Source organism: Limulus polyphemus, unplaced genomic scaffold, assembly GCF_000517525.1.
Source record: "Limulus polyphemus unplaced genomic scaffold, Limulus_polyphemus-2.1.2 Scaffold3548, whole genome shotgun sequence".
Classification (NCBI taxonomy): Eukaryota; Metazoa; Arthropoda; class Merostomata; order Xiphosura; family Limulidae; genus Limulus; species Limulus polyphemus.
This window is the reverse complement of record NW_013669158.1, coordinates 1-14,922: the sequence shown is the minus strand read 5'-3', so window position 1 is coordinate 14,922 and position 14,922 is coordinate 1. Positions and strand designations below refer to the sequence as shown.

The 14,922-nt window shown below is 32.7% G+C and overlaps 1 protein-coding gene and 1 pseudogene across 1 annotated transcript; one reads left to right on the top strand and one right to left on the bottom strand.

Annotated features, from left to right (window-relative positions):
* The window catches only part of LOC106469565, a 40,409-nt pseudogene extending 30,649 nt beyond the window's left edge, over positions 1-9,760 (bottom strand).
* On the top strand, positions 5,724-11,845 carry LOC106469563 (actin-interacting protein 1-like; the record flags this gene model as incomplete). Its single annotated transcript, XM_013930064.1, has 3 exons — positions 5,724-5,793; positions 10,204-10,325; positions 11,755-11,845. Coding segments are annotated over exons 1-3 (229 nt in total), but the record flags the coding sequence as incomplete, so codon positions are not given.
* Positions 11,846-14,922: the final 3,077 nt, after the last annotated feature.

The window sequence follows — 14,922 nt, the reverse complement described above, 5'->3', positions numbered from 1 at the left end:
GAGTACTAGATTGGGGGTTGTCTGGTATATATAAGATGGACACAATGTGACGTGTAGGTAATAAGTAATTGAACTGCAGTCAGAGAGTATTGTTCAAGTTGAGCACGTGAGACGTTCGTTGTTATAGCGTTTGTTATAGCGCGACTGTTGAAATTAAGTGTATCGTAAAGTTGTATTCGGAAAGAATAAACCAGTTTTATTAAGAAAGGACTTGTGTCGCTAAAGTTTCGTCGGAACGAAGTTACGGAAAATCAACTAACGAATGGAGACGTAACAATATTATTTTGGTTTTAACACTTTTCGAGGGCATTTACAAAAATGTCCAATCAATGCTGTCGTATCAGCTTAATACTAATGTGAGTTTCTTAGTCTAGCGTAAGGTGGCCTTATTATATTCTTATTTTTAATATACACATTAATTGGCGGGGGGTACTTAGGGCTATTTTCATCATGTATGTAGTAGCAATATAATTCACACAGTAGGTCATTTTTGTGCCGATTTTTCGCGAAATAATTTAGCTAATTATGTAGGAGTCTATCGGATATAGTTTGTTTATTTGCATAATTGTGCATAAATTTGGATGAAAAGGATCTCGGTACTTCGTACGCTGTAGTGAGTAATGAATTTTGCATTGTTTGTCGTTTATTGGTGTGTTTTGTGCTATGTTTATCCATGCCGGACATACATATTCAACTACTGGACGTATGTATGTTTTGTAGATTTTGATTATATTGTCAGCTGAAGTTCATATATGGGTGCAATTTTGTTTATTTTTTGAATTTCCCGCAAAGCTGCTCGAGGGGCTATCTACGCTAGCTGATCCTAATGATAGACTAGGCAGTTAGTCAACACCACCCACCGCCAATTATTGGCTACTCTTTTAACAACAAATAGTGGGATTGACATTCACATTATAACGTCTCCATGGCTGTAAGGGCGAACATTTTCATTAAAGGGATTCGAACCTGTGACCCGCAGGTTGCGAGTCGAGTCCCCTTACCACTAAGCCTTGCCAGGCCGGGCACAATATAAGGGGTGTGATTATACCATTCCATCCCATGTCTACGTGCTTGTTCCCTGATGGGACAACAGTAATTCTAAGGACTTACAACGCTAAAATCCGGGGTTCGATTTCCTGCGGTGGATACAACAGATAATCCAATGTCGCTTTGCTAAAAAAAAACTACGCTGCTTTATACATTAGATCAAATAAATAAAGATAAGGATATCTGTGGAGCTTGATCTTTTCATCTTGATTAATCAACCATGACTATTGTTCTCGTAGTGTCACAAACGCTCCTTAAGCTTATTGATCATTGTTAGAAAGTAACACTCTTGATGTGTTAGCTGTTGTTAATGGCGAAGATGCACACACGCCTGTCAGCAGCAGTGAATTTCTGAATAAACCTGTGTAACTCTAGGGCTGAAAAGCAATTTAACAGGAGTGGTGTGAAAGCGTTTGTTATTCTCCTACAATTTGGAACAAACAAACAAACAAACAAAAAAACACTGACATGGTGCTTCCATTTTTTTTCCTAGTTTTTCTCTCTTTCCTTCACTACTCATCCTGTAGAGGAAAGGCAGCTACTTTATCACTCACCATCTATGCTAAAGGATTGACTGTCACTCTTATAACGCACTCTATCACCCACCATCCATGTTAAGGGATTGACTGTTACTATTATAACGCACCATGCTACCCACCATCCGTGTTAAGGGATTGACTGTTACTTGTATAACGCACTCTGCTACCCATCATCTATCTTAGAGCCCCCCAGTGGCACAGCGGTATGTCTGCGGACTTATAACGCTAGAAACCAGGTGGGCAGAGAACAGATAGCCCTTTGTGTAGCTTTGTGCATAATTACAAACAAACAATCTATCTTAGGGAATTGACTGCTACATTTACAACGCACCCTGCTACCCACCATCCATTATAAGGGATTGACTATCACTTTTATATAACGCACCCTGTTACCCACCATCCATATTAAGGGATTGACTGTCACTCTTATATAACGCACTCTGCCACCCACCATCCATTATAAGGGATTGACTGTCACTCTTAAATAACGCATCCATAACTTAGAGTACGGTTAGTGCTTTATGGTATTGCATGGATTCGAACCTAGCTCGTCAGTTCTGAAATCTAGAACTCTACTGCAGGGTCAACCCTCACATATTGCAAACAAATCTTATAATGGTTGTAGACGGCTTAAATGGGTGATGAAGAAAAACTTTAATATAAGTTTAACATAACAGCAAATGTACAACGTTTCGACAAGGTTTTGTCATCATCAAAGTGGGTTCCTCGTCATCGAATTCAAAAACAAATCTTGTATTTTACTGTTTTATATACAAAAGTGAATCAGGCATAGGAGGTGTAATACTAACACCAAACTGTCATTTTTCACAGAATACTCGTTATTATTATATCTCAGAGTCATTCGATCAATCTCTTAATTATAGTGTGTTATGTTTTGTCTCCACAACGTTTTTAAACTTACTTTTTCCAAGTATTTTATTGTTACAAAGTAATCAGATATGTTTTTTACTTTGGTTTTGACATTTAATAGTTATTTATATACGCATACGTAACAGCCAAATTTGGCTGTCGTGTTTATATACTGGCTTTCCAAAAGAATGAGAACAGCGACCCATAGATCTGGAGGCAGCTTGGTGTGTACTGCATACCAACGCTGAGATTTTTATTTTTTTTCCTTTTGGCATACTTTCTCAGCAAAATTATGAACGCAGTTTTGTGGCAGGAAGTTAAAAAAGCTCGACAGAATATACAGTTTATACGTCGACGAACTAGTGAAAAACAAGATGTTTAAAAGTTGCTATAAAATACACTTAACTGTACATGAAATAACTTAGGGCTAATTAATTCTTTTTTATTCACCCAGTCAATTGGATATCAGCAATCTTTCTGACTCTTTCAAGTTTTTAGAAATCTCCTGAACACATATATGTGTAGATATAGATGCTAAGTTGTTTGTTGTTGTTTTTTTACATATTTTTAATAGCGTAAAAAATTTATTAATTGAATTTCTATATTTGGTTTCTGTTCTAGAAATATTATCTATCTTTAAGTTCTATGCATCCTTTGAAATCCACAGAAAAAATCAATGCCACTCTCCTAAAATTTGTTAAAACGTTAGATCTTTAAACGTCGTTGGATGTACTTTTGATGTACATTTTTTAATTAAAGATTACCAATTAACAAAATTTAAACAATTCTTCCTAGTATTAAAGATAAATAAAGATATTTTAGATAAAAAAGGTTTATATGAAATTAGGTATGAATGCAATAAAAAATATATGTGTCAAACTAAACTTAATTTGAAATATCTTTTTAATGAACATAAAGGTTAAGGGTTAAATACATAATAAATAAATGTTAATTTTTCTACTTGCTGAACACGCTGTCGAAACAGGTCATTTGATAAAACGGCATAAAACAACCTTAAATGAACCTAGTACTTAAAGCGAATTGAATATTAGAGAAGCAATAGAAATTTTGTTCTGTAATTAAATAAAATAATTCTTTGATAAATAGAGATGAAGGGCTAGCTGATGATAACGTACAGTTTGAAAAGAAATATTGGTTTTTATGTATAATACTAGCTGGAATACCCGTCCCCTGGATAGAAGCTATGTAAATTCATGATTAATGAGAGGTTACCTTAGGACATGAAAAGTTGTTTCCCTTAAATGGTCTCCCAGTGGCACAGCGGTATGTCTGCGGACGTATAACGCTAGAAACCAGGTTTCGATACACGTGGTGGGCAGAGCACAGATAGCCCATTCTGTGTTTTTGTGCTTATAATTGTGCATTTTTATAATGCAGTAAATCTGAGACCATGTAGCTTGACTGGTCAACCCCAAGTATTTGTTTTGATCTACATCAAAAGGTAAAGTGGCTGAGATAACTCTGATTTTATTTTTATAGGTTGTTTCTGAAGTTGAGTTCATGTCATTATACATTAGAAACTATATTCGAACCGTTGATTTTATGACTGTTGTTATATGAATTGTGGTAAGCAGATGTCACACGCCGTTTTATCCTATACATAGTTTGGATACGTCATTACAATTCATGTCGTTACATTTGGTCATGCTCTATTTGACGACGGTGCATCTTGACAATAGCCTTACAGCGTAGTTTCCATTACAGAAGGCTCTGTAGTAAGGTTATTATGTTTAAAATATACCCATCTTACAATCCACAATCCACCCAATGTACAAGGGAGACGGTTTCCTGGCGTCTGTTTCAACAGTCTAATACCAAATAAATATATAGATATTGTATCTAGCGACTGGAGTGGTGTATGTCTTCGTATGGAATAGCATGAATACCCGTTTTTTTTCTCCAATTGCTTGAGATATGCAACAGTTAAACTGATATTTCGTGGAAGCAGTTGGTGTACACGTGACTTGTGCCGTTTTCCTAGACTGAGAGCCTTCTCAATTATGTTGCATACTGTTGTTTCGAACACGTGGACAGCTTTTGCTACTGACCTTTGTGTTCGTGGATTTTCACCTGTTACAAAACGCTGCACTCTTGGAAATTCTAATTCCCATCTAAACACATTTTTATGATTTGAGCGTATGGATATTTTTCTTCGGAAATGGCTGTAACATGTACCACTTCCTTAAAGCGATTGATTTTCGGTGGCATCACACAAATTTGGTTTGGTTTGGCATCACACTACCTACGAAATGTCAAAAAAAATGTCAAAAGGCAGTTCTGATACAATATTTTCCATCGCAACTTTATATAGGCTGTGGTTGTCAAGTGACTTTAAAAATCAGTCCTTAGTTTAGTTTGCCTATTTTATTATGTGTAATACAGTACAGCACGCTAAAATTTTACTCAAGTTCTAGTCCAGAATCATAAATCTTGTTTAAGCTCAATGCAAAATTAGGCCTAGGTATTACCCAAGTATAATATATTAGTACTAGACGAGTCTCAGCCAAGAGTAGTATATAATCAAGATTTTTTTTCTAAACATTTTATCTACGCTACAAACCTTTTTAGACTTTTAAAAGTCGTTTTAAGCAAATACGCGCACACATCTTTTCATAGAGCTGGTAATGCAAGAGATAGCTACTCGATGATCTAGTATCGAGTCAGAAAAGTGCAATCATTTGTCATTACTAAACAAACAAAAGAGAAAAATTATATGCTGAATTTAGAAAAAAATGAAGCTATGTTTTTTTAACTAATCAACCAAGAGAAAGAACCATACATTCAATAGTGGCACAGAGTTAGCTGTGTCACAAAAGAATAGCAGATTGTCGGTAAAATTTCAACAGTGCATTTTGGAATACTTCCAAAATCCCAAAACGAAGAATTTAGTGGAATTTCACAGCTTATGCGACAGTCATAAAATAGCATCATACAGTGGGGGATGTCGGCTATAATATAACTTCACCATGAGATAATATATATATAGTTTGTTTATTTTTGTTTTTGTTTTTTTCTTGAAGAGTTTGACGTGGTGTTTTCTTACTGTTTATCAACTATATTGCAAACGATAACTTATATGCAAATAAAGAATTAAAAATAAATTTTATCTGAATACACTTAACCAGAATTTTACAATTCTGCTAAAGTTTTCTTCTGGTTATAATCGTGTATAAATAAAATATAAAGAAAAACAGGGTTAAATTTCGGCTAAGTAGGTAGCAGCACTATTTATAAAACATTTTCCGTCTAACACCGGTGTCCTTTCACTTTCGACCGCTAGGTGTGCGTTAGAATTAGAATATGTCATTTAAAAACCGTGAGTTATATAAATTACAAATATACATATATTTCTGTAGACAATAAGTAAATATAGTTTTAATTGTTTTTTAGTTTTAGTCATACTTATATTAACTATCACTAATGTAATTACCAATAAAAGTAGTATTGCTACTGATATCCTATTACTATTAGTACCCATTTGCTCTCTAACTCTAAAAAAAGTCTAAGTCTAACTTATTTATAACATTATAACTCACTGTACTGTACATTGTTATTTCAATCTTAGATTAACACCAACAGTTAATTTCAAAGACGGTTAAACATCAAATTGAAGTTACAATTGCATTTAAATTTCAAAATGAAAGGAATTCTTAGCCTGTTATATATGGAGATTTGATGTTGGATGATTGAAAATAAAATGTTGTAATTTGCATACTATAAGTATTGCATATTTTACATATATGACAAAATACATTTTAACAAAAAATATAAAATATGTTTTGTGGTAGAAATTAACATTTGACGAATTATGAGTTTATGTTTTAATAATTACATGCAAGCCATGCTTACTGGGCTTGACTCATTACAGTTAATTATAAACTAGTTACTCTTGGGTTTAGAAATGAAACAAATAAGACTTCAGTTCAAATGCTATGTATGATTGTTGTGTATAGATGATAAAAACAAAACAAAAAGTTAAATAAATACTGGCCAGTTATCATGTTGTAATTTATATACTGGTTTTTGTGTGATAAACCAGAATTTACATGTTATTATTGTAACATTTTTCTTTTACTGGGCTAGTTCTTTAAATTATTAGGTGAAAATAAGGCTAAGTCCAGTCCATGTAAAGATAATAAATTAGTTTATTTCTTCCGTAATGTTTCATCAAGCTGCCTTAATTTGTACAGAGTTGTACTTTGTAAGTCTATGTTTACAACTTACATTTCGATTGGAAATACTTTTCTAATTGTATAAATAATGTAAAAATAAATTTGTTGCCACTGTTTTACAGTTGATAGATCAAGTAACTGAATATACATGATAACTAACGCTTCACTTAACACTGATTCACTGGTAGCGGAAAACAAAAACTGACTGAATGCTTCACCGATTCTTGTGTTTTTAATATACTCTCATCTCTCGATAATCCCTGAATTTATTAGGTTTTTGTGATGTCCTTTAGAATATTCTAGGTATTATAGCATTTACTTGATTCTAGCGTGAGGCGCCTCCGAGCTAACTTTTAGATTAAAGCATTGAATATAGCTAACAACAATATAATTATATTTAAGCCAAACTTGATATTATCAGCTAGTGGTATAGTGCTCATTAAACTATTGTTTGCCTGTCATTTTATAAATAACAAATAACCATTGCATATCTGTAGTATAAATTATACACCTTCGTGTGATTATGATTGATTAATTCTTGCTTCTTTGATAATTTATGCATGCTGCACAGCTGTTGGTTGCAATCTCTATAAAATATAAAAATTTGGAATTAAAAGTTTTTGATAAGGTGCCACACACAGAAGATACACTAAGAATATAATGCCATTTGGAGTTGGGGAAAGACTAGTTAATTGGATCGTAAAGTGTTTTAAGTTAAGATAATGCAAATTGTTAATAATGGCATCTAGTCAAACTGGACCATTGTTGGAGTGCTTCAATGCTTGCACCTTTTGCTTTTTCATCTTAATATTAATGATATGGATAGGGGGCATAATGTCAAAAGTTTAAAACTTTTCATCTGTAAATTCTTTTATTACTTTTTTACCCCTGCTGCCAAATCCTTGAAAATCAAGCTCATCTGACTGGGATCTAAACTTGTATCTCTTACTATCCAGCATCTTCATTTTTTAAATTTATATTAACTTTTGAAATTACTTTAATCCAGAAGCCATTCATTACTTCAGTCGTGTACCAACTGCTTTAGTTCAGTCAGTGTCTTTATCTCATCATTTATCCTCTGTCCCTCCATGCAGAGAAGTCAGATGTTATCAGCTTCACCTGTCACAATGGATTCAACAGTTTAGTCTGTTATCACATTTCTAATTACTAGGACCACCTTTATTGCTTTTTATTGGAACTGTTTATCGAAAATTGGAATTCATATTTGGATGATCACGATTGGAGTTGTCTTCTTGGCATTTGAATGATTTGAATCTTAGTAACTGTGTAGGTAGAGTACCAGTTTCAGATAACATTTAAGGCCAACAAAGGATTTATATGTCTGTTTAGGCTGTCACATTCAGTAAAATAACCTTAAAAAACAACTTTCAAAGCCAGCCCTTATCATTTAAATATTTGTAAAGCTTTTTAATAAACATCCTTAAATTTACTGCATTCATCACATTTGAAGGCAACCTATTCCAAAGAGCAACCACCCTGTTGAAAAAATAAAACTGTTTTAGCTGAAGATGACTCCTACTCTGCAAATTTTTTATTTGTGCCTCCTTGTCCTCCCATTCTCAGCATTAAGTAAGTAAAAAGATGATGCATTAACACTATTAGTTCCCTAAACAATCTTAATCACCTTATTCAAGTCTCCCCATTTTTTTTCTTCTTTTTTTTCAGATATTTGAATCTGTCCTTGTATTGCAATCTTTCTCTCCAAGGTATAATCCTAGTAGACCTACTTTGAACTATTTCTAACAATTCAGTGTCTTTTTATTTAAGGTAAGGAGCCCAAGACTGAACACAATACTCCAAATGTGGCCTAACAAGTGACCTTTTACAATAAGATTATAACTTCATTAGAATTATATTCAATATTTCTGTAAATATAATCTAAAATTTTATTTACCCCTCTCATTAGCAACAACACACTGCTTGGTTGATTTAAGAGACTTATCAACCAAAACCTCAGAATATGTTTCTTCAAATTATACTTATAATTAATAAATATTATGTTAACTCGCATGCATTACCTTGCATTTAATATAATTAAAAGCTGTTTGCCATTTATTTACCCAACTCACCAAATAATCTAAATCCTTTTGTAAAGCAGCAGCATCCTCATTACAGCCAGCAACACCTAAGATATTAATATCATCAGCAAATTTAAGCAGTTTCTTGACCATTTCTCCATCCATGTCATTGGTTTAAGTTAAAAAGGGCAAAGGCTTTTTTTTTTGTCACTGAGCTCTGAGGTACTACATTTGTGACATTAACCCAGTCTGACTGTACTCCAGTTCTTACCTCTGCTTTCTAACTCCAGCCACTTTTGATCCAATGAGCCTACTTATCTCCCACACCTACAGAGTTTTTTTTTAACAATCCTTTTTGTATAGCATCATGTCAGATTATTTCTGAAAATACAGATACACCAAATCAACATAAGCAGTAACTTCTTCAAAGATTGTTGTCAGAAGATTAGTTAGGTAAGATTTCCCCCTAGCAAGACCTTATGGAGTATCCAACAAAATTTGAAACTCTGTTATTAAATGAAGTTGTAAAGCATCTTTTATCAGACTTTCAAGAACTTTTCCCACCACTGATGTAAAACTAATAGGCTTATAATTTCCTGGACAATTTGTACCACTTCCTTTGAAAAGAGGAATAACGTTAGCCAGCTTCCAATCTTCTGGATCCTGGACATCAAACGACTGTGCTAAGGAGTTGTTCACCGTTAACAAGTACTTGTTCATGATCTTGTTAACAGGTTTTTCAGGGAAATGTTTCTTTTTAAGGAAGCTATTGATGTTATGAAGTTCTAAACTGAACACTAGTTCAGTGCTTGTATTTTAAAGGCCTGTGAAGCAGCACAAACATTAAGTTATTTTTGACAACAGGGTGAATAAAGCTACTGTAGTTGAAATATACACATGAAAAAAGTTAGTTTATGGTAACACGATACTGATAATGGTTTCTTTTTGTTCCAAAGTATGTCACCTAGTGGCAGAATTTAAAGAACATTTTAAACCAAACGAACTATATCAATTCAGAATTTACCTACATTGCAACATGTGTAATGGGACAGCTAATGATACAGACTTCAGCATTCTTAGTTCAACAGAGAATGAAATCAGTTTAGATAAAACAGTCTTTACTGATTGGACAGTTGAAACCAGAACTAAACAAGACTTCCTTTTATTTTCATTTACACTCAGCCTATTGTATATATAATATTGAAGTAGAGAGCCATTTCTGGCATAGTTAGATCTAATTCATTTTGTGTGAATTGAAATACCAGATGTTGATATCTAAGTTGTCATCATATTGATTTTCTGTTTTTAGCATAGAAATTAATATTTTGTTTCAGTGAAAAGAAATATTTTTTAATTGAAGGAAATAAACAGTATTGACTGACATCTAGTTTTTTGCTTTTACTTTCATTTCTTAGTTTTGAGATATCATTCATAGGTGTACTTATATTTGCAGTGTGTAGACTCTAGTTATGGTAAAACATCATATATATTTTGAACACGATCATCTATTTTTAGGAAACATCTTTGCAACTTTACCCCGTACCCAAAGGGGTATGCCCATGGTTTTGGGTGGCGACCCTAAGGGAAAAAACATCCTCTATGCTAATGGAAACAGCATCATCATCAGGGATATTGAGGTACTACGTATTGTGATTTTTGATGTAACGTATTTGTAAATACCGGTAGAATTATGGGGAAAAATGCTTATGAAAGTCTTAGAACAGCAAATATTATTGTCATTTTTCCACACGTTCTGTTTATCACTAATCTGATGTAAGGATAAGGTTTGTTCTTCTACCAACCTTTCTAGAAATTGCAAATGTACCGTTGTAAAAAACAATAAGTTACATTACCATGTAATTCAAAGTTAAAAGAAAATCTTTATAGACTTTCCAGTAAATGATAAAGGAAAATGTAAAATAAAAAACAGACATAAAACTAATCCAAAATCGATTTATCAAATAAACATCATAGCAAACATAAGAAAGGAGAAATAACTTTCTAGTTATCAGGTTGTTGATATTTTTTCAGAAAAAAAGTATCAGAAACTAATAATCTAGGATCCAGTATTTTATTTTTATAAGTTTATTACAGTATTAATTTGAAATATTAATTTTACATTAGTTGTATGTTTTATTGACACATCTGACCATAGTTAAAGTTTTAACTCCTGATATCTTGGTAGTATAACGTCTCTGTTTATTGTGCATACTTGTATTTTTTTGAAATGTTTTGTATAAGCCTAAATCAGTTAGCAAGTGTCTTGTTTGCCCCGATGAAGCTGTGATGGTGAAACGTTGGCTTAAATAAAACCAATTATGTTTTCCAGAATAATAGGTTGTGTTTTATTTTCCTTCTTATTTATTTACTCAATTTTGTTTTTAATTTTATAAAACTTTTTGTTGGCTTATTGGTGAATCATATTTCAGGAATTGTTTTCCTTTCATCATTTATAGTTTTATTGAGAAAAACCTTCGTAAAATTAATTGGAATGTGAAAGTAATATTTACATTTAACTCTGTTTAGAACTTATTATAAACAGTTTTCCCTCTGCTTCGTAACACTTTCTTATGTCTCATTTGTTACATGTTATTGTATATATAAAAAAATGATTTTCATGGTGTAATTTTATGTTAATAATATTGTCATGTCTTACGAATCTACGGTGTTTCTTTAATATATATATTGGTAGAGTATTGGAGTTTACTATGTCGTCCAATAACTGTGTACTAGTCTTCCTACAAATTGATTTATTTGTCATTATCCTTTGGAAAATATTAGATTTAAACTAAACTAAATCCCCAAAATGTTTAATCTCACATTTGAATATCTATGAATATTTCTTCTTCTTATTATTATTACACTTATTCTTTTTTATAAAGCTAATTTGTTTTCTGCAGTGTAATAGGACCCAATCTAAAAGTTACATTACCATAAATTATACTTTGGAAACACCAGGTTTGACATAGTTAATTTACTTATTGTAGTATGAATATATAAATATGTGTGTGTGTGTGTGCGTATATATATATATATATATATATATGAAATTGTTATTATTTTCAGAACCCATCTTTTGCTGATGTGTACACAGAACATTCTACTCAAACCACTGTGGCCAAATATTCTCCAAGTGGCTTTTATATAGCTTCTGCTGGTAAGAACACAGAGAGGATGTAAACTCTTTAGAATCTACCTAGAAATAGAACACTTATCAGTTAGTTTGTGAAGCTTGTTTTTATATACTATAAAATCTAATGCCTAAAAAAGTCATTCCAAAATGTCTATTACTATTAACAAGAGAATTAAAAGAAGTTTTGAAGGTTTTAAGTTTCAATAGTCAGATTTATCTGTCATTAAAGTGACAGATAAATCTGACTAGTGAAACTTAAACCTTTAAAGTGACAGATAAATCTGACTAGTGAAACTTAAACCTTTAAAGGGATCTTGTGTTGGTAAGTAAATTTTTCAATGAAGTTCTCATTGAAGTCACTTGATGATAGACCCCAGTGAGTCAGAGGTAAGTTTACGGACTTACAACCCTAAAATCTGGGGTCTGATTCCCCATGTTGGGCAGAGTGTATATAGCCCATTGTGCAGTTTTGCACTAAGAAACAACAACACTTGATAGTATCAGCCATACCTTGTGCATTCTAAATATATATATATATACAGAAATATATATATATGTATGTATGTAGACTTGCACACAAACAGATATACTTGACCTGTAGAACAGCTTATATATGAGTTAAAAATGACCCTTGTTGGAAAAGTAGAGTTCAAAAATGAGCTTGAAAGGTTTGCCTAAAAATATATTATGTGGTGATATCCTTAGAATAAGATTTTATTGAGTTATTTGTACAAAGTGAATTATACTTAAAACTTTTGTACTTTGTACTGCAAAGGAACCACCTTTATTCAACTTTTATGATTTGTGTGAAGCAACTTGTAGATACATGTTAACTAACCTAATCATTCTATACATAGTTTTTATTTTATCAGCCTAGTCATTTTCCACATTAAACTCACTCGTATTTATGTGCTACTAAGTGAGATGTCGGCAACTCTTCAAAAAAGAAGAGCCATTTTTTGTTTTTGTCTAAGACCAAAACATTTTGAAAGCCACATTACGTCCTAACGATCTAACCTAAAAAAAAAGTCCCCCGGTGGGACAGCAATAAGTCTTTGGATTTACAATGCTAAGATCAGGGAATTAATTCCTCTCGTTGGACACAGCAGATAGCCTGAAAGACTCATAAATCTCCTTAAAGATCTGCATTTAGTTCACGAGCCGCAGGTTGCCGACCTGTGCACTAAGCAATGTGATGAACGTATTGTTAGGATATTTTTGGTGTTTGACACATTAAACGCAGTCATATTTATGATTCAGTTATATGACATGGTTATTGGGATTATTTTTCTTGGTGTGTTTCTTGGTGGTAAAAGCATTGTGGATAAAGTGAAGTATGGAATACATATAACCTTACGCTAAATATGGATTTTTTTGATGCTAGTCCCCTCTGGTGTTGGATATAAACGTGTTAGAAATTAAGTAACTTGTATTATATTTCATTAGTTTACTACTTCAAGCAAATCTTGTTTGAAGTACTTGCTTGTTAAATTAAAATAAATATTGGTATCTAATTAGCTGATTTTATGGTTTAACTGAATGTGTACTGGGTCTTTCCAATAGACTGATCCTGTAATGGAGAAGTATAATGTTGACTGTATTTCTCAATTTACGAAGAGTATCTTCATGAAATCTGGCAAGACTTTAATAAACAGTCCAAGTCTATTGTACACAAAAAATTAGATGTGTTAATAAAGTTTTTTGTACTAAAGATATGCGCGGTTCAGACTCTGGAAAGCCAAAGTTCAAGGTGATGTTCATGTGAAGTCTTAAAAGACCATCACACTGTTTGTAATGTGCATTTACATAACCTCTACAATCTCCTATAAGGATATTTAAAGCTTTTTCCAGCATCACTATACAACTTGTATTTTCTCCACTCTAACATGAACTGTGGTAAAATCAGCATTGTAAGGTAACATAAAGAGTTGATAAATCTGACATCAAATTCATAATATTCCATACAAAGCTGGGGCAATGAAATGACATTTGACCCCCCAACTGTGCACATAGTTCTAATGAAACTAATCAATTATAAAGAACCACTCAAATTTAGGAAACGTCTTTGTAATGCTACTTGTAGTAAATGAAGTATAAACCCACTTCTCTGCTGGTACACTTGATGATGTGCGATTAAAGTGAAAATAAGTGATTATTGGAGAAATACAAAATTTATACTTTTGTAGTGCCACCTGTCTGTGTAGGAATGAACTTTATAGTGCATAAGTACTTGTAACTGTTTGTTTTTTACCTCATGAGATAAATATTGAGGTAATAACTTTTATAGTATCCGTATATTTCTTTATAAATAAAAAATATCTATGTAAAGTGTAAACTAGATTTTAAAAAATGTTTAACATGTTCACTACTACCACTAGTATTAATAATTCCTACCCTAGTGCTAACCATAGTTTTCTTTTTTTCTTAACCCAGGTGTCTAATATTTATACGGGTAACTATACTATGTTTAATTGGCTGATTGAAGCCACTTGTAATATAATACGTATCCCCCCAGTGTGTCACATGGTCCATAACTGAAAGTCAGTTGTGATCCATTAGTGCGGCACATGGCAGCGAACGTGTTAAGTATCCTGAAAATAGCATAAAAAGAGGCTAAAACATTTTTTGAAAGATTTAGTATCTTTAGCTTAGCAAATAATTTAGGTGAGTCAAATCTAACTAACAGTTTTGAAATGATGGTATTTTGAGAATTTCTCGTGTTCACTTGTGAAGAATTAATGAACCTGGTGAAACATAATTGTCCTTACTGAAAGGGTTAGAGAGAAAGCTGACTGTGACTGAGAACAGGTCTTATTTTCAGGGTTTTGTTTGTAGTAGTTTTGCTTCTTGTTTATCACCATCAACTTGCATGTTCATACTCTGTAGACCGGTGATTCTCAACCAGGGGTAAATTTACCCCTTGGGGGTAAAAAATTACATGGCAGGGGGTAAATAATTGATGTACCTGATGATTGAATAATAATTCAATTAGATTTAATTTTGTAAAATGTGTGTGTGTGTGAGAGAGAGAGAATGCTAAGAATGTGTGTGTGAGAGAGAGAGAATGCTAAGAATGTGTGTGTGTGAGAGAGAGAATGCTA